The following is a 25,025-nucleotide window of genomic DNA, read 5'->3' as shown; positions in this document are numbered from 1 at the left end:
GAAGCCTGCGGGCCCTAGAGCCCATGCTCCCCAGGAAGAGAAGCCACTGCAATGAGAAGCCTGCGTAGCACAACTAGAGAGTAGCCTCCACTTGCCGCAACTAGGAAAAAGCCCGTGCAGCAACAAAGAGCCAGCAGAGCCAAAAATAAATAAATAAAATTATAAAAAATCTGAAGAGAGCTGTCCTCAGCAACATACCAGGCCTGAACATTTGGACACCTGGGGCATAAGCCACTAGGTGCTATATAAACTGGTAGAGAGGGAAAACTCCTGGAGGCCATGGGAGGGCATGAGAGTGTGAAGCTCCTGGGGCCATAGTCACAACAGGGTTCCCCACTTGTTGCAGGCTTTTTCCTCCAGGAACAGAATCAGAATCTCACAGGGGGATGGGGAGAATCTAGAGAAAGTCCTCTACCCTGGGAGGTGCTGAGTGGGGAAAGGCCACAGCAGCCAGCCACTGTGAGCTTGCCCAAAGTCTTCTCCCTTAAGGAAGGAAAGGCTTAATCAGCAGAGGAAAGGACATCACTGGAGGTTACCGGTGAACCACCATGACAGTTGAGTTAAGGGAATACCACTCATTTCATTTAGGTGAAAAAAGAAAGGAAAGAAAAAATCTTTAGGGGAAAAGGCCTCATTACCATCGACTAACAGCATGGGTGGACACTCACTACAGGCGAGGGGAATGGGAGGTTGAAGAAGTTCTTCCGCTGGAAGGTCACAGCCCTAAGATTCAGGCCAACTGTGTATTACTTAGAATGTTAGAGAATGCCCCCTGCCGCATGCTTACTCTATTGGCACACAAACAAGCCTCCAATAATAAAACAAAGTAACCAGCGGAATTTGAAGGCTCTGGTGCCCATAGTAACAACACACCTCAACAATGATAACCATAGCAACACTTCCAACACTATTCATCTCCCAACCAGATTATGATAAATCACCACACTAAAAGTGTATTTACCTCGCCATCCACTACTTTATACAAGATGTCTGGCTTTCACCCAAAAAATCCAAGGCATGTCTTAAAAAAGGAAACTCACAGTCTAAAGCAATCGTAAGAACCAGACTCATATATTTCAGACATTGGAACTATCAGACAGGAGATTTAAAATAACCATAATCAATACATTAAAAGCTCTAAGGGAAAAGGAAGACAGTGGTGAAATCTAACAGGTCATTTCAGCAGAGATGAATACTGAAGAATGAATAACATGAAAATGCTATAAATAGAAAACACAGTAACAAAAAATAAAGAATGCCTTAAATGGATTCATCTGTAGATTTGACACAGACAAGGAAAGAATCAGTTAATGTGAAGACAGGGTAGTAGAAGTTACATAAACTGAAAAGGAAAAAAGTGAACAAAATTCTTTAGCTTTAATACAAATGAAACAGTTTTTCACTATTACTTTGGTATCTAGAAAAGATGTTTGTCGTATTAAATAATTTTGATTCAATCATTCTGATCAAGAATAAAGAACTATGAATTAAAGAGTTTACTCACAGAAGCAAGCTTTGCTAGGCAATCAAGTTGGTACAAAATATTTCAATAGGCTAGTGACATTTCAGTTGTTTAGAATGATGTATTTTTTAAAAAATGTTTTAAATTAAGAGTTTCAGGAAATAAAAAAAGTCCAGAATAAAAAATAACCAGAATATTTTCTCCCACGACCCAGAATTAGTAATGGTTAATATTTTATCTTTGCATAAAGCTCCTGTTTAACCAAAATAAAACGTTAAAGATGAAATTCAGGTCCCCTCCCATATATATGGGAGGCCCCCTCCCTTATACTACGACTGATGTATATTTTGATGTATATTTTTCCAGGGTTTAAATTTTTTATTTTTATTTTTTTTTAATACTGCAACTGCCCTTCAAAAAGTAAAGAGCTTAAAAATTGTCCTTCCAAAATTAAGCATTAGACTCTCACTCACACCATGATTTTAGTTATCTGTTATACCCAAATGCAATTTAAATTAATCACTTCAACCATGACCCATGTCCTTCTCTTTCGAACTCTGGACATATATCATCCATCGACTTGGCAGTGCCTCTTGCACGTAAAAAAACTACTGCAAAAGCAAATGTCAACAAGCAAATTGCCTCCCCAAATCCGGTCTTTGTTCAGTGTTCCTATCTCACTACAAAGTTATCATCAATTGTCCATTGTCCAAAAATCTAGGTGTGATCTGTCAACATGTTTTTTTTTTTTCCTTTGCAACCCCTTCACATGTTATCTTATCCTCAAGCCCTAAGGATTTTTACCTCCTACATTTCTCTCAAATCTCTCTCCTTTTCGATATCTTCAATCCACCATTATCATGGTCCAACTACCATCATGCCTCACCTAGGTTTCATCACTAAACTTCAAATATTTATAGCCATGTGGTCCCCATCCAACTGCATCAGTCAGAGCTTTTTAAGTTTTCTCTCCACTCCCTCCAACAATAGTTACACTGTCATTTAATGTATCTTAACTCCATTATTTGCTCCCTGGCTATACTTAAAGATAGTATAGATGCGTGTGTGCATGCATGCCCAGTTGCTCAGTTGTGTCCAACTCTTCGTGACCCCATGGATTGTAGCCTTCCAGGCTCCTCTGTCCATGTGATTGCCCAGGCAAGAATGCTGGAGTGGGTTGCCATTTCCTTCTCCAGGAGATCTTCCCCACCCAGGGCTACATCCCATGTCTCCTGAGTCTCCTGCATTGGCAGGTGGATTCTTTACCAATGAACTACCTGGGAAACCAGTATAGCATGGCTATTGCTTACCAAAGCAACCCTCTACATCTGGCACACATACCATGATAAATAAATACTCACTGAATGAATGAATGGATCAAACGGTAAAGAACATATCTTGAAATAATTATGTGAGTTTCCTTAGGCAAGGAGAATCCAAACCATTTCTTAAAAGCATTATCATTAAACAACATTTTAACATTTGTGTCAAATTTTGAAAGCAGTAATAAACAGCAGTTTCTGTTCTTACAAATATAGATGAGGTTAAACAAAATATACCAAGCAAAAAAAATCATACCAAATTGACTAATTATGGGTGAAATTGGCCATTTATGCTTCAACAATGATCAGAGATATCCTTATAAAGTATGCATTTTTAATGAATAACACATTTTGTAGTTTTATGATTTCATTTTAGCATTTCAGAACAGTTCACAAATACACCAATTACTTTGCAATGATATTGTACTCTCATATTACAGGCCAATGCAAGGAAGTAACAACACAGTGGATTTTGAAAGCACAGGGGAAATTCTTGGATGCTTAAGATAATGCTCTCTATTCCTTGTACCTTGTTTATACATGTTTTATAGTTTTATACAGATCTTTAATATAGAACTGAAATAAAAACAAAGAATTATTTTAGCTCTTTAATTTGAAACCTTTTCAAATTTATTACTCCATTTATTTTGGGGGCAATTTTTTCAACTGTGGTAAAATATACATAACATGATATTGATCATTTTAACCATTTTTATATGACAATTCAGTGGCATTAAATACTTTCAAGAAGTTGTACAACCATCACTGCTGTCCATTCCCAGAACTTTTCATCATTCTCTCATTCCAAACAGAAATGCTGTATCCATTAAACTACAACTCCTTTCCTCTTCACCTACTTCCTAGGCAGGCAATCAGTAATCTACTTTCTATCTCAATGAATTTGACTATGGTAGGTAACTAACATGAGTGGAATCATACAATACGTATGCTTTTGCGTCTGAATTATTCCACTTAACAGTGTTTTCAAGGTTCATTCATATGATAGGAGGTATCAGAGTTGCACACCTTTTAAAGGCTGAATAATATTTCATTGCATCTACTGTCACCTTTTTCCCTCTGGTCATCTGTTGATGGGCCTTTGGGTTGTTTCCCACCTTTGGGCTGTTCTGAATGGTGGTGCTATGAACATTAGCATACAAGTATCTGTATCAGTTGCTGTTTTCCATTTTGAGGGGTATATATTTATCAGCACAATTGCTGGAAGACAGGGAAAGTCAAAGTTTACCTTTTTGAGGACCTACTATTTTCCACAGGGTCCACACCATTTTACATTCTGACAAGCAATTTCTAATTTCTCAACATCATCATGACCACTTTTTGTTTTCCTGGGTTTTTTTTTTTATTTTGGACAACAGCCACCCTGTTCGGTGCAAAGCAGAATCTCATTATGGTTTTGATATGTGTTTCTCTAATGACTAAATGTTGGAAATCTTTTCGTGGGCTTAATTCCTTTTTTGAAGGTTGTTGCCATTCTACTAGATGCATTAAACACTGTGAGTAATCAGTTTTAACTTTTGGAAAAAATTTGCCCATTTAAAATCTGCTAGTATAGTTAATAGCAACTACTTGCCTAACTGGATCATTTGAGGCCCCAGGTCCTATTTGATCCATGTGCATTTCCTCTACTAGGAGGACAGGGACTGTTCCAGGGTTGTGGGAGTTCCAGGAGGGCAGGAGCTATGCTGATATTGCTAATTACCATATTTCTGGGCTCATTACCATATTTCTGGTGTCTAATACAATATCTGGCACAGTAGCTTCCAATAAATAAAGTTTGGTTAATTAATTTAGCAAATCTATTATGAACACATTTGCAGAGCAGAAACAGGTTTAATACTGAGAAGTCCTAGGGTTTCCTGTCTCATCCCAATGGATGACATCCCATCCCATGACTCTATGAACTGTATACATGTTACATGCTACTGACTCCCAAAGTCACAGCCCTTGACCTGACCTCTTCCCTGAGCTTCAGGTTCCTATAACCAGCTGCACACTTAGGTACCCAATAGGTGCCTCAAACTTCACACGTCTAAACCTAGACATTTCCAGAATTTCTATACGGAACAGTGACTATCTAGTTGGCAAGCTTATTCTTTTGTTTAGATCATATGTTTGCCTGTTGCCAGGGGGGAAAAAGAGGCCAGTGGGTATTTCTGAGACTAAAAGTCCTCCAAGTCACCTCCTGGTGCTGCCAATGGTGTCTAAGACAGATCTCTTGCTTTCCCTAGCAAACTCATTCATCCCTTCAGGTACCTGTTTCAGACAAAAGCCCAGGAGACATCTGCATTGCCCTCCTACCCTGACTCCTGACCTCCTGTGCATCAGCAAGAGCTGCTGATTGTTTCCAATCCTGTATATATCCCCCAACCACTTCTCAGGATCCCCATGGATACCATTCTCTAGATCTAATCTACCATGAGTGCTTTCTGCACACCTAACTGGTCTCTCTGTTTCTACTCTGGCCTGTCCTGTTTCTTCACCCCCTTCCTGCACGTTCCACCCAGTATATGCACACAGCAGTCAATTATGTCCTGCCGATCTAGTGTGGTCTCAAACTGTCCTATAACAAGGTACTAGCGTAAAATATAACAAAAGCAAAACACGTCTAAGAAACTTTACTTGGGGCATTGAGAAAGATCAGTGTTTGTATTTCAGAAGATTTCCTCTTTGGACTTCCCAGGTGGCTTAGTGGTTAAGAACTGACCTGTCAATGCAGGGGACACAGGTTCAATCCCTGGTTTGGGAAGAGTCCACATATCACAGAGCAACTAAGCTCATGTACCACAACTACTGAAGCCCGCACACCTAGAGCCCCATGCTCCATAGCAGGAAAAGCCACCGCAAAAAGAAACTGGTGCACTGCAACTGAGAGTAGCCCATGCTTGCTGCAACTAGAGTAAGCCCATGCACAGCAAAGACGACCCAGTGCAGCCAAAAACAACAACAACAAAATGTCTTCCTCTTTGAGGCTGCAGAAAAGTGTGTTCAGGGCTCAACTTCAAGAGTCTTCTTGATTACAAATCATATATTTTGCTAATTTGCAATATAACTGAAAGTAAAGTTTGACAATAAGTATACTTTAAATTATAAACACTGAAAAAAGCAAACAAAACAGAACAAAAAACGGAGTGTGTTGTCTGCCAAAATGCCTTTTGTTTTTGTTGTTATTCATGGTTGCATGATTTGAACCATCATAGAAAGACTATCAGAGGAAGTGTTAGGCACTAAAGCATTTAAAGGACTTTCTTCTTTCTTTGTAAAGGACACATGAAACCTGGAAATCAGAAACATATTTACTGCAATACTCAAAGTATCAAGAACTGCCAAATGAAGGTTTATTTCAAATTAGTTTTCAAATTTAAAAATAACAGGATTAAATTATACCTTTATAGGTTCTATTAGACACTTAAGAGTGGCTTGTATGTTTTCTGATTGGTTTATAAGCAGGTGTGATTCTACTATGTTCAAGATCACATCTCTCATTTCCCAGAATAATGAAGTTCAAAGTGCATTGCAATCACTTAAGGGCATATATGTTATCTCATAACATCTATAGAATTTATGGCTTCCCAGGCAGCTCAGTGGTAAAGGATCCGCCTGCCAAGACAGGAGACGCAAGAGATGCAGTCTTCATCCTTGGGTTGGGAAGATCCTCTGGAGAAGGAAATTACTATTCACTCCAGAAAATCCCGTGGACAGAGGAGCCTGGCAGACTACAGTTCATGGGGTTGCAAAGAGTCAGACACAACTACGTACTCATGTGTGCAGAGAGTTTCAGAGAATTTATATCTTTAGACACTTGGGCTTAAATACAACCTATCAGATTATTATTATTTCATCTCTACCTTACTTTGGTGTTTTACATCCCAAATTCAATTTCCTAGAGATTTCCATCAGAGAAAGTGATGGCACCCCAGTCCAGTACTCTTGCCTGGAAAATCCCATGGATGGAGGAGCCTGGTGGGCTGCAGTCCATGGGGCTGCTAAGAGTCAAACACGACTGAGCGACTTCACTTTCACTTTTCACTTTCATGCATCGGAGAAGGAAATGGCAACCCACTCCAGTGTTCTTGCCTGGAGAATCCCAGGGATGGGGGAGCCTGGTGGGCTGCCATCTATGGGGTCACACAGAGTCGGACATGACTGAAGTGACTTAGCAGCAGAGATTTCCTTAGATGCGTTATTAACCTGTACAACAACAATCTGTTTCTTATAGTGCACACTACTAATAATCTTTGTAATCATTTCCCGTGCCTCCATTTTTATTTTGGAATACATATATTTAGGTAAGGAGAAGCAAAAACAGAATCTTCAGTTGACAGAGCACTATGAATCAACTCAGTAGAAGTTGGTATAATCAAGCATAAAACTCTGAATAAAGTTACTGTCTTTGAGAAGTATATCCAATAAACCTAAGTCTACTTTTCTTCATTTTGCTGTTTATAAAACTTGGTGATAAGAGGCTTTTGTCCACTACAGAACTAGATATTTGGATAAAAATGTTGCTGCTCTGGGATTCATGCTACCCCAAAGCAATATCAATATGCTGGGGGATTATTTTCCTCTGTTCTTATTCAGTGTTAGTAGTTTCAAACATTTTAAGTTTCTTTTTCCCCAGTGTTTTATGAAATTAATTCTATATATTGGGGGCCACAGCAACTATTGTAAAGGTGTGACCCAAATTGCCCGATGATAGAATTCGGTATGCCTCTGCCTCTCCCACATCCTTCAGATGGTGCTATTTTTCTACATTCTATTAGCTATCAGGATTTTCAGGCTTTACTTTTTAAAAAAATGTTCCATATCTGAGCCCTCTGATACATCCTGAGTTATAGTTACAGTTACAGTCAGATAACTTCTCGGGAAAAATGACTTTGTAGTTGGAACATGTTTCCTCCATCCTTCCATATTAACTTTTTCCAGTTCACAACTCACAAAAAGATTAGTACGCTTTGAATCTATCAGCCAGTGTGGAAAGATCAAACTTCTACTTCAACACTGAGCTGCTTCCTTTCAGCTTATATATCTTCTGCTCAAGCAATACATTCAAGGACTTAGAATATAATTGGCAATTTTGTTGATGATGAACGAGGCTGAGCAGAGTAAGGATGACTTTTGCTACTCTGCAGTGCTTACAGTAAAACAGAAATGGCTAGGCAGTTGCATATATGAAATAAGAGCTAGATAAACAACTCTAAGTTTCTTGACAAGAAAGTCTATTTAAAAAGATATAATGCAATGACTTTTCCCCCTACCAAAATAAAAGCAACTCCCCCTACCCCGCAAAAGAAAACAAAGCTCTATTTGAAAAGAAAATAGATATATAAAATCTTTTTTATATATCAGCATTAGACACCTATGCAATTAATCTATTTTCTATATGCTTGATAAATGACTCTTGAGAGTCCCTTGGACTGCAAGGAGATCAAACCAGTCAATCCTAAAGGAAATCAGTCCTGAACATTCATTGGAAGGACTGATGCGGAAGCTCCAATACTTTGGCCACCTGATGAGAAGAACTGACTCACTGGAAAAGACCCTGATGCTGGGAAAGACTGAGGGCAGGAGGAGAAGGGGGCAAGAGAAGATCAGATGGTTGGATGGCATCATTGACTCAATGGACATGACTCTGGGACATGGTGAAAGACAGGGAAGCCTGGAGTGCTGTAGTCCACGGGGTGGCAAAGAGTTGGACATGACTTAGCGACTGAAGAACAATAGTTCAATAATAGTTCAACAATAGTTCAATAACAATAGAACAACAATAAAATGACATCTAATAGTTACCAGCAAATGGAAAGGACTGGTTGAATAGAATTAAATTCCACACTTGAAGTCTTTCTTTCCCCTTGGATGCCACTATGGTTCTGTTGTAATGTCTCTCTCAGACTCTACCACCTATCTCATCCCAACCTGTTTCAAAATCTTTTACTGTTAAGACTTAAGGCTACATGCATTCACCAAACAACCTTAGCACCTGAGGTAGCTTGTGTGTTTTGACAGAAGCAGAATTTGAAGGCATTTTCCTGAAATATCCTCACAACAGTTTTGGCAAGGAGCTTCTAAAGGAATACATTCACTGGAAAATGCTTCCTCTAAAACAGCAACTTTCAAAGATGTTCAGTTTCTCAGCAGTTCAACCAGGCACCCCATGCCATCAAGTATTTCTCTCTGCTCTCAGCCAACTGAAACACAGAAAATGAACGACCTCATGGCTGAAATTGCTCCCCAAATATGACTTAATCAACTGCAATTCCAGTTAGATTACCTGGAATAAAAACATTATATGGAACACCTCTAATCTGGTTTTCTCTCTTCCTTTATAAGAATGCCTATGAGGATCAGAGGTAAGTGCTCAAGGATGTGTTTAATCCCCCAAGTCAAATAAAACTAATTATTAAATATTTATTTTCAAGTTATATGTGAGGTAATAAGGTGCTAAAGGATGATGCAAAGATATCTAATGCAGGGGTTGTCAAGGAGTTTACAGCTTAACTGGGGAGAAGAGGGATCTGAAAATTAACAAAAATATTTCAAGAGTTAAACAGGAAAGATGGGAAAGATGACTTATGGCTTGAAGGTAGTTACAGAGGTCCTTGCTGTCTCAAAGAATGATTCTAAGGTAATTTAAAAAATCAATGCCATATACATACTTTTTGATATAGAATGTGTAAGTGTTATATCCCTCACTAGTCTTGAACCTGACCTTTTCTTAAACATTTGACTTCCTGGAACTGGGGACAACATGATAAGGGAGAACACATGGGCCCATTTATTTTCTTTCCTTTTGTTTCCTTTTTCTCATTGCAAAGAGAAGTTTAAGTTAAAACAAGTACACACTGTGTAAGTATAAAGGGCTGAATTTAGAACCGGATTCACATAAAGTGCAGATTTTATCTAGTACTGATCTTTACTAATGATTCAAACAATTATAGGGAAACACCAGGCACAGATAAAACATTCTTCACCTGGAGGAACCTGAAATAATCAGATACAATGACCCAAATATCCCTATTCATTCACATTATGATATGCTTTGGTTTCATATTCACAGAAAGGCTTTTAAAACATTTATGCATAAATAGTGATATTGAAAGGAAGCCATTTCCATCTTCAAAGGCTTCCATTTTATAATCTGTTAATGACAAACATAGGGAAATACTCCAGTGACCATGCCCTGTTTTCCATCCAGTCATGACTCATAAAGCCATAAATTCCAGGTTTATTTACAGTAAGTAAAATAGCCAGACCAGGTATATCCTGCTAAAAACATTTTATAGATAGGGACTTTCAGGTATCTTTCTGCTAGTTAAAGGCCATTAACAAGATTAACAAGGTCTGGGTGGTCATTAGCGTGTTTATAAGGAGGTCTGTTGAGTTGAGGTCATTCACTCCCCTCATCCCGTAGGGAATGAGTTACAAGTCTGCTGTTAATACTCTTTTCTCCTCTACCTCCTTCTCTCCCTTTCCTTCCACCTCCCTTCTTCTCTCTCTCTGTACATATACATATATATATATATATATATATATATATATATATATATATATATAAACGCAGACATACAGGTATAGATGTAAAATGGTCATAATTTTTCTTTTAGTTTTAGCTACAAAGATACTTGAGGCTTCCCTGGTAGAGAATTTGCCTGTAGTGCAGGAGACCTGGGTTCAATCCCTGGGTTGGGAAGATCCCCTGGAGAAGGAAATGGCAACCCACTCCAGTATTCTCGCCTGGAGAATCCCATGGACAGAGGAGCCTGGTGGGCTACAGTCCATGGGGTCACAAAGAGTCAGACACGACTAAGGGCCTAAGCACACACAAAGATACTTATCCCTTGAGTTTTTGCTATACTTATGCTTGGCCCCTCCTGTTCCATTTAGGGTTCCCTATTATTTGATGGGGTTTTTTGGCAGAAAAGTTTGTAGCACTGAAATAAGTTAGAGTGAAGAGAAATAACTTGGCCTTATATTTGACAAAGCACACATTTATAGATAAGTATGGGGTGACTCTATATATTCAGATAGACATTTTTCTTAATCTTCAGGAAATACAAGTTATTCTTTACTCTCAAAACCATATGAATTGTCCAAAGTCATTTGCTGACTTTAAGTCATTACAAAAGAAAGCATAATAAATACTTGTTAGCCACCATATAGTTATAATAATAAAAAAGAAGAGAAATCATTCTACAGTAAGGTGAGATTTTCCACACGTAATGCATGGGGCTACCAAATGCTCAGTGTCTAGGGAAGTCAGGACTTACAACCATAGGCTATTTGCCTTGTAAGGCTAGAACCATGGGCCTGGGATTTATGGCAAAGAGGAGACTCTGTTATTAGAAGGAGGGGATGGTATCAAATTTAAGGACAAGCTCTAGTGTCAAAAAGCCTCCCAAAGAGTTGTTCGAGTCCATCTGAGTTGACCCTGTGATACCCTTCAAAAGGGCTTAGAATTGGGAGTATGGGGAACAACACATACTGTGGTGTCTATAACATTAGGTTATTTGTCTTGCATACTCGCGTCTCCGCAAAGCCCTGATGGAAGTGCCAGGAAGTGACTCAGACATCCTCCACCTTCTCAGCTTCCACAGAGGCAAGCAAATGCTTACATCATGGCTGGCCAGGTTTTTGTTTCATTTTTTGTGGCCCTTTATTGCCAAAAGCAGCATAGAGAAACTTAGGTCTTGGCAAGAGCACAGTGGCAGAAGTTGATTAGCAAGGGAAGAAATACAATGCAGGGAAGAACTAGTAGGATAGCGTTGGTGATTTTCAAGATGGCGGCCCTACAGTGGAGGACTGGCCACACTTGCTTATACTAAGGGCCAGTTTTCAACCAACAATACTAGGAAGTTGAAAGAGCTGGGGACAACAGATGAAATATATTAGTCATTATTATAAATCTCCGTTCTCTACTCTTTTATGAATTTTTTCCTCCCAATTCTCAACACTTCCTCTACCAAATGGGTCCCCACCTGCATTCTCAAGAATCCTGGCTAAGTTGGCCCCTGCCATTGGGGGAGAGGCAACTAACTCCCACCCAGGTGAGGAACTCCCAGCAACTTTGATCCACTAGAGTGTGCATGTGGGGGGTAAGGACAGTGATTGTGGGGGTCCTAGTTTGGACATGAGGTGGGGCAAGGCCAACTGAGGTCACAGGGTTGGTGGGAAAGGCACAGAGCCGGGTCTTTATTACTGTGAATGGAGAAAGCCACCAGCCTCTCTGAGTCTCAGCTATTTCTTCTTTATTAGATACTAACTGGGGTTGTTAACCTCATAAATGGGAAGATAATAGCTAGTTCTAGCACTTAGTAGGCACATGTTACACTTAGCTTTTCATCCTGTCTCAGAGGTCATATGGACCAGAGCTATGAGATGCTCCCTTAGTATAAAGCAGAAGACCGAGAAAAAGTGAACACACCAAAAGGAAACAAAACCACAACAAAAAAAATTCCCAAAATAGCAAAGAAGCAAAATACAAATGATTCTCTGCACTGACTATTTGACTTGCAACAGGTTTGGGGACCAAGACAGATGTGGATACACTGAGAAAGAAAAACAGAAAAAGCGACTAAAAGTTTCAGGGGGAGCAAGGAAGCTTCTCTGCTTCATCCACCTGGCAGTTCATGGTATAACATGAGACATAATCATTGAATGTGGACAGGGGCCTCATAGAGGACCTGTTCTTAGGAGCTTTACAGGCTGCTGAAAACAGAGAAGTTTTTTTTCTTTTTCTTTTCTTGTGCAAGGATGTGAAAATATTGCAAGGTGACAGCACTGATGCATACAATGCACTCATTTTATTTTTCAAAAGAAATTATGTGTGTGTGTGTGTGTGTGTGTGTGTGTGTGTGCTGACAACTTTTCAGAAGGAAGTATTCTCATTCCTTCTCCCTACCCTCTGCCCTCCTCCCTGTCCTCTGGAATGAGGGAGGGGAAGACTGAATGGGATTTGGAGTTTTCCTGCTGAGAAAGGGACATTTTGTGCAACCAGGTCAATGTTCAAAGGACTAATGCTCTAAGGAAATTATCCAAAGGGGAGAGGCGGTTCAGGGTTATTCAGTTATTTTCAAATGCTGTCTGGGCTGCTGCTGACCTTTGTAAAGGCCAACAGGATGTGGCTTCCCAGGGGGACAGGATAAGAAGCAATTAGAGGAGCCTAGGAGAGGCTCAGGAATGTTTGGGAATGTACAGATACCCCAAATTATATGGGAATGCTAAGAACAAAAATAAACTAATTTGATCAAGGATATCTGTGTGCTAGAAAATATTCTAAACACATAGCTAACACTGGACATAGCTGTAAGATTTTCTTAAAAACCCAGCACTCAGTATCTATTAGATGTCAGTGAGACTTCAGTTCCATTTTGGAGAAGTTCATTCATATTCCCTACGTGTCAGAAGGGAGAATGGGTGTGAGGTTAACTAGTCACAGAGTCAGATTATGATAAAGCTGGGTTTCCAATGCAGGTTTATTTGAGGCCACAGCCCATGGTCTTTTCTACCACACAACTATGGGAGAATGAATATGTTTCACAAAGCTAGAAAAAGAAAATGAAGCAACAGCTGAAATAACTTATTCCTCTTTTTCGGGGAAAGAGACCTAAATATATTTCATGAACACTCTCACATTCCCCAAGGTGCCATGAATGAGGTGAGGGGAAATACCTGGGAAATATATCAGAATTTTTGACCTGTACACAACACTATATTTTAGCTGCAGCATATACGTGCATATGTACATACGTTGCCACCTTTAAACATCACATATGGCACAGAATGTTATAGGATTTTTTCTGTAAAATAAAAATGTCACTATCATTCTCTTCAGACTCAGTGGCTACTATATCCCAGCCCCAAAAGTAAATCTAAAGTAAACGCTTAGTGAAACACAGAGGTTGATGAACTTAAAGCTCTATTGAACACTGCAAAACCTGAAGAATGATCATGAGTGGCATTTAAGAAAAACAAAAAGACCCCAGTTCTACTGAAACAAAGAAAGCTAGAGCTCAGAATGATTTCAGGCATTATCAGGTGGGCTAAGTCGTATTGCAAATCACAGTGTTAAAGACAGAGCAGAATCCAGACCTCAGGATTTTGTATGTACCATTCAGACACTCAGCTAAGGATCATCTGCTAGGCACCGGGTTTAAGAGACCTGAGAAACTCTATAGGGCTTCCCTGGTGGCTCAGCTGGTAAAGAAGCTGCCTGCAATGCAGGAGACCCCGGTTTGATTCCTGGGTTGGGAAGACCTGCTGGAGAAGGGATAGGCTACCCATTCCAGTATTCTTGGGCTTCCCTGGTGGCTCAGCTAACAATGAATCTGCCTCCAATGCATGAGACCTGGGTTCAATCCCTGGGTTGGGAAGATACCCTGGGGAAGGGAAGGGCTACCCACTCCAGTATTCTGGCCTGGAGAATTCCATGGACTGTACCCTATATAAGACTCAGCACACTTTGGTGGCAAAGTGGTGAAGAATTCACCTGCTAAGTCTGATGTATGAAGCTGAGCATCCAAACTGGTGCTCTGTGACAACCCAGAGGGATGGGGTGGGGAGGGAGGTGGGAGGGGGGTTCAGGATGGGGGGGACATATGTATACCTGTGGCCAGCTGATTCATACTTATGTATGGCAAAAGCCATCACAATATTGTAAAGTAATTGTCCTCCAATTAAAAGAAGTAAATTAAAAAAAAAAAAAAAGAATCTGCCTGCCAATAAACGAGACTTGGGTTGGATCCCAGGGTCGGGGAGATCCCCTGGAAAAGGAAATGGCAACCCACTCCAGTATTCTTGCCTGGGAAATGCCATGGACAGAGAAAAGCCTGATGGGCTACAGCTCATGAAATCACAAAGACTTGGACATGACCGAGTGACTAAACAACAACAACAACAAAACTAGAGGATACGTGAGACACATTTGGGTAGTAGATCGAAATGCACACACAGACACCTGAAGATTTTTTGAAAGTAAAAGAGGCCAGGAAACTGGAAAGCATGTGCAACTTCTTGTATGCATTTGTTTATTCTTTCATTCTAATACCTACTGAGCGCACGCTATTTGTGAGGTACTATGCTAGAAAAAGACACACAGCACCTATCCTCATGAACTCTATTATCTCAGTTGAGGTTCTATATATCAGCTTATGAAACTCGAAGGAAAGATGTGAGATTTTTTGTGAGCCTTATGAGACAGAAGATAGTAATATCTACAGCTACCAACAAGATGTACAAAAGCAAAGGCCAGAATCAGCACCCTGTATGACACTATGGCATCTCCTGCACTCTCTTTCAGTTACCATCTTAAGCTGAGCTGTTTTCAAGATCATATCATCAAGTACACATTACTGACCATTCCTTCATTGTGGTTGCAGAGCTTAATGAGACTCAGCTAATATGACCTCTGGAAGCATCAAACTGCGGAGGAGAAAGCACAGCAGAGAAGACTGACCTCTGGGTTATCTCAGTGTACAAAGCCTTTTGAAAAGTCAGAGCACCAGGCTTCTGGCAGTGATTCCACAAATTTAATTACCCAGAGATACTCACCAGTATCCTCAAAGACTGACAGCTGATTCTCTATTACATCCGCTTCTTATTATCAATGGTACTAAACAGTTAAGGAAAAAGTTTCACAGTATTCGTCCTTCCTATCCTGGTAAGATTGATGGTGCAATAAGAAACCTCAAGGGCGATATGAAGATTCATTTTCACTCCTCTGGAAACTATTATAAATAATTTCTCTTTCAAAGTCAACATTCATAAAATCAGGAAATGTTAGGACTGGAAATGGCCTATGATATCATGTGATTCAGCCTCTTCAGGTGACAGATGGAGAAACTGAGCCTCAGAGAAGATACGTGATTCACCTTTGGTCAAATAGTTAATAGCAAAGTTGAAATCAGACTTCAAGTCATCTGATACCTGATCTATTTACTATTTCTCCCATTTCATAGTGTCTTGTCAGCTGCTAAAAGGTGTATTTTGAAGAAAAATATACATGTGAAGGATTTGACCAGAAACAGCACAAACTATATTCTGAGAAAAACTAAGGACACCTCTGCCAATCCCAACCAACATTCAAACTGAACATCTGAAGATTAGTAGCAGTCCTAGAATGGTAAGGTATCATGAATGAGACATGGGGGAATGTTTGCTTAGCTTTATATCATAAGCCAGTGTGTTTTTTAAATAATAAGAGCCCACCTCTGGACTTCTCTGACAGTCCGGTGGTTAAAACTTTGCCATCCAACAAAAGGGGTGCAGGTTTCATCTCTGGTCGGGGAGCTAAGAACCCACAGGACACAACCAAAAAACCAAAACATAACACACAAGCAATATTGCAACAAATTCAATAAAGACTTAAAGAACCCGTCTCATCAGAAGGGTTTCCACCACATTCTAACCAACAGATATTTAGCATCCTGACTGCTGTTACAGCTGATACATAGCTAACTATTGCTCCCTCTCTAAATAAATATTACGTAGCGAAATAGAAGTCAATAATTCAGAGGAACAAATAAACTCAGCCCAAACTTGAAGCAGAACAACTCCTGGCACAACTAACAGGGAGCTGGAGCAAGAATGAGGGCAAGATATGCTTTGAACATAGGAGGTAGTTGGAATCTGAAAAATTGCCCAGAAAATTGAAATTGAGGCAATATGGTACAGAGGGAGGTGGTGTCAAAACTCCGATGCTACTGGAGTTAGGGAGCACGGGTACTCAGAGCAAGATTCATCAGTGTAACTGCGAAAAGATCAACAGGATACAAGAGGACACAAACAGCAAAAGGTAAGTGTAGGCTGATGGCCAAAATTTCATGCCGAGAATCAAATGCTTGGTCTAGTAGAACCACAGGGATGGTAGCCGTAGGAATACAGGAGAGTGAGAACTCCAGTCAGCCAATTTGGCAGTGACACAGCAATAGCAGTAAGAAATGCTGACTGAAGTGACTGCCAGCTTCAACCAGGGAGGTTTTATATCGCATTTTGCTAAGCAGAAACCAGCAGAAAGTGATGAGCAACTCAGATGCAACAGGTGACTGGAGAAACATGCCTGGGATTGAGAATGGAGAGGACAGATCAAGGTTATTACACACCCAGAGCAATGTAGATAACATCCAAAATAACTAGCAGGAAAAGACAGACACTCCTTTGACCTGAGTTGTTTCTTGAACATTGTATGTTAAAAAAGAGCTGAACAGTAAGGATGTTCCCGAGAACCCCATTTTTCATGCTTTTGTGAAGTGCTTCAGACATATTTATAATGATGCCATGTACTGCTGGTGCAATGTACTGCTGGTGACTGAGTCAGCAGGTTTCTCCCAAGCTTCATTACTGAATGCCTCCTGATATTTAGCAACCACAGCGTCTTTGCAGGAGAAAAGGACCAGCTTGTCTAAAAATCAAATCCTTCCCAAGAGACAGCTGGCAGAAATAAAAGGTCAAACACTTGATCTGGTATTACACATAAGTAGCCACAAACCAACCTTCTGCTAGAAGTAATATATGTAGAATGGGTATGACCTCAATTGGTTTCTCCATGTGTGCATCAATGGGAGACTGTGAACAGCATTTACTTTCTTCATGAGTGAACAGAGACTAGAGATGATGCTAACAAATTTAATAACCAATATTTGGGCCATTCCAGTCATGACACCCCAAGGAAGATATCACAGAGCTGGAGAAGATTCAGGGAAAAACAACTAGGATGATCAAGGGAAATGCTTATCTTTCATTCAAGGGCAGACTGAAAACCTAAAAAGGATTAGACTCTCAGACTGGGAAGATGAAAATGAAAAGGAGGTAGTGAGGGGACGTGAGATTACAGTCGACTCTGGGTAAATAGAATTGTATTCAGTGAATTTTATAGCACTTAATTGGGGCCGCCCCTTGAGGTTAAGGGATGTAGATTAAAGAGAAACTGAAGTACATCTTTATTTATTTATAGAGAAATCAGTAAGTTTATAGAACTTATTTCTAAGACAGGACTGAAGGAGAGGATGGGAAAAGTTTAAGAAACCACTGGATATACTCAATGCCAATAGATTGCACAGTGCATTGTAAGAAATGGTCATGATGCATCCTGATATTTTTGAAATGAAAATTACTAGGTTAATCGACAACACAGCTATTGTTGTTTGCATGTGGGTCAGACTTCTGGGCTAGTTGCCCTGTGCGTCTAACCCCGTGTGCGATTTCTTATGCTCTTATTATGTCATCTATGCAAAAACATGTTGCATGCAAGTTTGGGATTCCTAAATTCTTCTGACAGTCCAGAACACAGAAAAATAATTTTCTAACTCATTAAGAAAGCAAGAGAGAGTCCCAGCTCTTGGCTCTGCGTGGTTTACCCATATGGGAGTCTGCAACATAAAAAGGTGAAAGAAATTCTAACAGAATGCAGCAGCTGGTTAAAGGCTATTATATTGAAATTTTCATGAGTTTGACAGTAGGCCAAAAAACTACAAAATGGCAGAGAGTGGAAAAGGCAGTTGTAACAGGTTGAACATTGTTGGTGATTATTTTTTCAGTGGCAATGAAAGCTGTAATCAAATAACCTGAAAGAGAGGCTGGCAAGGAGAAGAAGAGCCCCAAGGGGAAGGGAAAATGAAGACTGTAACAATGATGTACACTGTGGACTAATAAACTAGACAAACATGTAGTTTGAAGTTTCAAAATCAAGGTTCTTAGCATCATAAGAAAAGCCAGTGTTAGGATGCAGGCGTAAATGTTAGTTGATTGGCTATCTAGAGCAGAAGATATTGTTACAACCTCAAGGACGAGTGGCCGACTCAGCAACTAACTGGAACTGTGCTACTGGTATAGAAACTTCTTGTTACCTGGATGATCAGTTTATTTCAACATTGAAAAGGAACTATTATGTAGCATTAAAAAATATCCAGAGGAAACATTTGTTTCTGCAGCTGGACATATGTGGTTTAAAACTCTTGCATGGAAATCAGGACAAATAAGATGAGGACAAATGGGAGCTGGTTGAAATGATGTCATTACAAATACTATCATTATTGTTATTTGTGGACCAATAAGGTATCTCAAACTATGAATGCCATCTGCCAGGGCATGAGGTCCATTGGATCTTGTACAAAGTCATTTGGCATAAGCAGAATATTTTAGAGAGTAGTAATGTGCAATAATAAATCACAAAGGACATCAATAATCTGTTTATGGACAATGTTCTGAACATGTGTTCTCCCTATATTATGGCTTAACATTTTAAGAGTATATTTGAGAAACTGCACAATCTCTAATTTCAAGGAGATTATAATTGTACAGAGAATTGATCTCTGTAAAGTTTCAAAGACATCTTTGAGAAATTAGGTAATTCTTCATTCCAAGGGACTGATCACTTCAGAGGCTTTTAAGGTCTCCATACTCACCTCTTTGCTCATTTTCTTGTCTATTGTTCTATATGTCTTACCATTAAACTAGGAAGAATAATAGTGCTAAATTAAACACCAAGACCAAAGCTCCTATGGAACCTGGAGAAACTGGAGTAGACTGAGAGGGCATATGTGAAGCTAATTCACAGTGGAAAAATAGAATTTCTGTGTTATTTTTAAAACTGAGAATTTATATTCTGTTAATAATGAAAATAAATAATTAAAAAAATAAAGATTAAACTTCTTGAAAAAGAAGGCTGAGATCTTAAAGATTTTGAATTTGGACAAGACCATGGAACCAGTCACACACTTTTGATTCCTAGAGTTAAAAAGGAGCTTAGATGTTATCTAGTCCAACTCTTCATTTGAGAAATGAGAAACCAAGCTTTGTGCAGGTGAAGTGACTTGCCCTAGGCCATACAATCAACTAATCACAGAGTCAGGACCAGAAGTCAAGTTTTCTTATTCCCAGATCTGTGCCCCTCCCAAAATCACCACCATAATCTTCAAGTTGGTGACAAACAGGAAGGAAAATGGAGAGTGGCTGTCCTCTGATCCTATCGAGGAGCAATAAGAGTCTAAGATACAGGGAGGAATCATAACTTCTCTGGAATTCGTTCACTTTCCATTTTTTTGGACCGAATTCATTTCCACTGCTTCACAGCACTGTGCTGGGATCTTTCAAAGGAGATGTAACATCAGGGAGAAGATACATATTTAGGGAAAGGACAGTGGCATGAGGGGGGTACTCCAGAAATCCCATGAGACACTTAATGAACCCCAAACAGGTAACAGTTTGGAGAATGATGGCTTAAAGATGTCTCAGACTCTCAGGTGATCCTAACATCTGGGCTACAAAAGGAGTTTTTATTTTAGCTCATACGAGAATTGGATAAAGTGAGAGTTTTAGAAATGGATTGAAAAAGGAGCAGATCTTAGTCAGAAATGGAAATCTGTGATGATGAAGACACTGATGTAGGAGACGACTGGGAGGAATTTGGATAAAATGGCTCCACAAAATATATAGTGCAAGTAAAGCAATACAGTTCATGTCTAAAAATCAGTATATTATTTAAGAGAATGGGTGATTTTAAATAGGTATTAAACCATGTACTTTAGAGTGACTAAATAATTATACACAACAAAAATAATAAAATCAAATTGGAAATTGGAAATTTTTAAGTAGGATCAAAACACACTGAAGTAGAATTTTTAAAGTGAGAGAAACCCTATCTGGAAAAATTTAGTAAGACCACCTTTCCTAAAGGATATAGCTCTCCTTGAGGAGCCAAAAACATCCCTTCAATCCCATTCTTCTGAGTTAACAAAATTGAGGCATGAAATCCAATTTCTTGAGAACTGTAGTAATGAAAATCTAGGACTGCCCTTATTGCTTGAGAACTGCATTATGAAGGATTGATGGGCAGTAGAGAATAAAAACAGACTCAATAAAAGATGGCAGGCTGAAAAGATGGAAAAACGTTTCATATTTTTAGTCAGACTGATAGTGGAAGCAAGTTCAAAGACTTAAGTTGGTATGGCAGACTATTTCGTGAATCTGATTTATTTAAATTGTTGTTGAGGTAGCCAACTGAAACTTAAATTTAAGCTGGACTCAATTACACAACTGATGAGTACCTGTTAAGGTACCATAATAACTCAATACTCTCTCTCCTCTCTCTTTCATGGCAACCCAATGTATCATAATTTGTATTTCATACAGCATCTTGGAGAAGGTGCTTCTAAGAACCTGTATGCCTTTGACTGACATAAATGGCCCCCGAAAACAATGTCATTTTTGTTGTTATGTGAAAAATGCCGAGTGCTATGTGTTGAGAATGAACACCTCCGCTCCACAAATCCAGAACTATTACTGCCTGCCTTTGGGTACATCAAGTATTTATTCACCTAAAACAGTCTGTGGACAGATAACTGCAGACACCTTCCATCTTTGTCTAAAGAAGAAATGTGGGGAAAATCCCTGGATAAATAAAATTGTTCTTGTAAGTATTCACTGCCACTCTCCATAATATTATAGGCAGTTTCTACTCTATTGCGCAAAATCCACACCACCTCCAATCACAAACCATAACGTGTATGCTGCATTAACTGGACTTTTCCGAAAGGTACCTCCCTGTGGCATCAGCAAGTTTTCAGTGGTCGCTGTAGCATGAGTTACTTATCCAAGCTTCTATGGGGAAGAAAGAACTAGGTATTGTAGGCCAGGCTAACATCGAATTTTAAAAATAAATTCATCTGTGAATATACATATTAGCCAAAATACATGCCTCTTTAAGAACTTGATGTTTTCAACTTACTTGATATAGTAGGGCACTTTGTTTGGTGAGATGGCTCTCTCCCAGGGACCCTGGACAGAAGCTAAAAAAAGGGGGGAAAGAAAGGCAAAGAGGTCAAGTTCATGGCAAATAAGAGAGACAGCATTAATCTCCAGAATTACAATTTTACACTGATATTGGTCTGTTTGTTCAGTTGCCCATGAAGACAGGACGGATTAACATGCTGTTCTGAAGTTTCTGTCTTGATATAAGTGAAATTGAACTCATTCAGGCACAAAGATAAATGCAAAGGAAAAAACCACAAAAAACGTTCCACTGCTATACCTATAGAGCAGATAAGAAACTGAATGTGTACAGGTTTTCCCTTATGTGTCTCCATTGGGTGCTGTTCTTATAACACTTCCTGTTGCTGTTTCGCAGTATCTTTTACTATTCGATTGACTGGGTTTTATTAGTTTAGCAGCTGAAACATCCCTCTATGATATATTTATATTCTAAGTTATTGACACTAAAGTACTTATCACTCTGATATGCTAGTTTTCCGCTTTATTTGGTCTGAACAGAATTCAATTTCATTTACTGATGACATGTTTTAATTGGTGCCTCAAAAATGTCAGGTGACCAGCATGATCTGATTAGAAAAGATAACCCCAAGTGAGAGAATGGCACCTGATACTAGAGTGTAATAAAACTCTGGTGATGAGTGATGGATCCTACAGGTGAAATTAAATTTCACATACTGGGACTTCGTTTCATAACAACTTGATTGTATATCACTCAAATAAATCACTTTTAAACTGTGTTTTAAATGCTTAACTTGTAGTGCTGTGTTTTTTTTTTTTTTTCTTTTCCAAAGTTGAACAACCTTTTATGTGCAGTTTAATATGATGGGGTTTTTTGGCTTCTTTAAGAGAAAATTATCATGTTAGGAGACATTATACCATTTACTTAATAATAAAATCTTCCTCCTGAACAGAGTTTTAAGAAACTCCAGTTTTGAGACATAGAATTGCATCAAGCATATAAATATAAGAGGCATTCTTATTAACAACCAGTAATTTTATGTGTATGTCCATTTTTCCCCTGAGTTTTCATCCTGCTTATAAGTTGAAGCACAGCTGATGTTGACCATTACTTCCTCCTATGAAAATCTCCTTTCTAAACTAGTCTCACAGTAAATTCAGCCCACAGTGTATTGAGATGTAAGAAAACGTCAAAGCTAATATATCCTTGACCACACTGCATAATATGAAAGAACAGCTTCTAATAAAACTTTGCCCACTGCCAGGCAATTTAAGGGTAATGAAACGATAGACTCTTTGTTTTATATAGAGTAATAGAGGGCTCAAACCACCCAACCTTCAACCTGACATGCTGCTTTGTACCTTGGCGATATGTCATGTAACAGATATAAGACATGAATCTGTATTTAGCTGCTAATTAAGGCATTTCATTTTGGTGGACAGATTTTTAATATGGAGGAAAAAGACATTTATCTGTTGTTTGGAAGTAGTCCCTGCCTCCAAACTCTCCCTTTCTTTTTCTATTCTTCTCTCCTTCACCTTTGTCATTGTCTTCCCAACTCTCCTCTTGTCCATTATTCTTCTCTAGGACACAATTTTCTTGACCAGATTAGTACAAAGACTAATAAGACCCGATCTGAGGACTTAGGCTGAACTCCCTGAGCCGACTGGGCAGTCTGCTCTTATGGGAACTTAAAAACCCAAGCCTTCTCTAGCATGAAACATGGTGGAGAGCCAGAAATCATGGCTCCTGGTTGCTCAGGGTGCCTACTTCTTAAAACCATAGCATAAAATCAGAAGGTAGAAGAGAACTCCAGGGAGCACTTGGTCCAGTTTGCACTGACTGTATTGCCAAGGCTATGGATGGCTAAGCGGAGAAGGAATGGTTCTTCATTTCATCAAGATTGCTATGGACTGAGCTGCACCATTTGTCTGATCATCCTTCTCCAGTTCCCTATTATTCTGTTGCTGTTCAGTCACTCAGTCGTGTCCAACTCTTTGCGACCCCATGGACTGCAGTGCGCCAGGCTTCCCTGTCCTTCACCATCTCCCGGAGCTTGGTCAAACTCATGTCCATCGAGTTGGTGATGCCATCCAACCATCTCATCCAGAAAGTCTGATCTGGAGGCTGCCGAGAATGTCCTCTGATAGCAGAAGAGTCTGTTCTACTGGCTGCTGGGTGGGGTGCTGGCTCGGTAGGGGTGCTCTGCCTGAATGGAACAACCTTCAAGCAGAAAATCTAGCAGGAAACAGAGGAAAAGTGGAATGCCTGCTGAGCGAATGGCCAGACCCACACCAGGCATCTATAGTGGACTTTGTACAGTTAAACATTAAAAGGAAAAGAAAATTCCCCAGAAAATGCCAGAGTAGTAGTTAAGAATATGCTTGAACTAAAAAGCTGAATGGATATAATAAAAAAAAAAAATTCTACAAAAAGGTAAGTTCCAAATCAATATGAAATTTTAAGCTCTTATAATTGGAGTTTTTATTAATTTTTACAGAGAGTATAGAAATTATATATGAAAATGGTGAATTTTTTTACCTTCTAAAATAAAGCTCGTTGCCTTTCTGTGTAGCTATTAAACATATCCGATGGTGAGATTCAGCGAAGCTTTTGTGCTGAAAGATGTTTTTCCCTCTTTGACTCACAATTCATAAATGCACCTAAGCAACTGCTTTGCAGTCATTGTCTGAAAGTCGGAAATTTTATACCAAAAAATGCCCCTGATGCAATAAAAAAGAAAAATACCAGCCTTCCTCCATCTTGCCCCTGCCCTCTATCCCTACCACATACACACACACGGCAACTACTTGCTTTAGAAATAACACACAATCGGACAACGGTTCTATGCGACTGGAATCATTACTCCTCCTCAGGAGATTGCTAAAAGGTTGTTGAGCAAAAGCTCGGGGCTGTTGGATTCTGGTCTTGCATATATTCCAAAGTTGGTCAAATATATGGTAACTCTTGTAAGTGTGTTTCAGAATTATCATTTCACTTCTCGAAGGAATGCCAATGCCAACAACAGCTGTTTTTTATCTCAAGGTACCAGTGGAAGCTTGTCATCCCTCACAAAGCTAGCCTACACGATAGGCAGACACATCTCCTATGCCTGACGTGTCCATTTTTACTAGCCCATCACATGCAGATTTACTGGCAAATAGTTTTTATGACACTCTGCTGTCCTTTGGTATTTTCTTATACAGATGTTTCTATAACTGCTACATGTAATTCTAATGCAGCTTTGTGATTCAGATTCTCAAGGGTAAAAACCACCCATTATCATATGGCAGCAGCACAGTGTGGTATTGTCTACTGAATTTAAATAGCAAACTACACATGAGTTTATTTATTCCAAAACCAACCTCTGCATTTCCCCTTGGTTACAGAAGCAGTATGATATCAACAGCAAGAAAGGGCAACGGTTCTACCTTCAAATGTCTTTCCTCCCTCGAGGTGACAGGATTCAATGTTGTGCCCGAGGTGTTTTTGAAAATCACCA

The 25,025-nt window shown here is 39.4% G+C and overlaps 1 protein-coding gene across 1 annotated transcript in view; it reads right to left on the bottom strand.

The window, feature by feature from the left end:
• DMD (dystrophin) overlaps window positions 1-25,025 on the bottom strand; it is a 2,235,978-nt gene that overhangs the window by 201,148 nt on the left and 2,009,805 nt on the right. Inside the window, exon 62 of the mRNA XM_052663429.1 lies at window positions 21,521-21,581. Coding sequence (XP_052519389.1) covers window positions 21,521-21,581 — 61 coding nt within the window. The remainder of the gene's footprint in view (window positions 1-21,520; window positions 21,582-25,025) is intronic.

The sequence above is a fragment of the Budorcas taxicolor genome, chromosome X, assembly GCF_023091745.1.
Source record: "Budorcas taxicolor isolate Tak-1 chromosome X, Takin1.1, whole genome shotgun sequence".
Classification (NCBI taxonomy): Eukaryota; Metazoa; Chordata; class Mammalia; order Artiodactyla; family Bovidae; genus Budorcas; species Budorcas taxicolor.
Note: the sequence above shows the minus strand (reverse complement) of the source record. Positions and strands in the feature narration are given on the sequence as shown.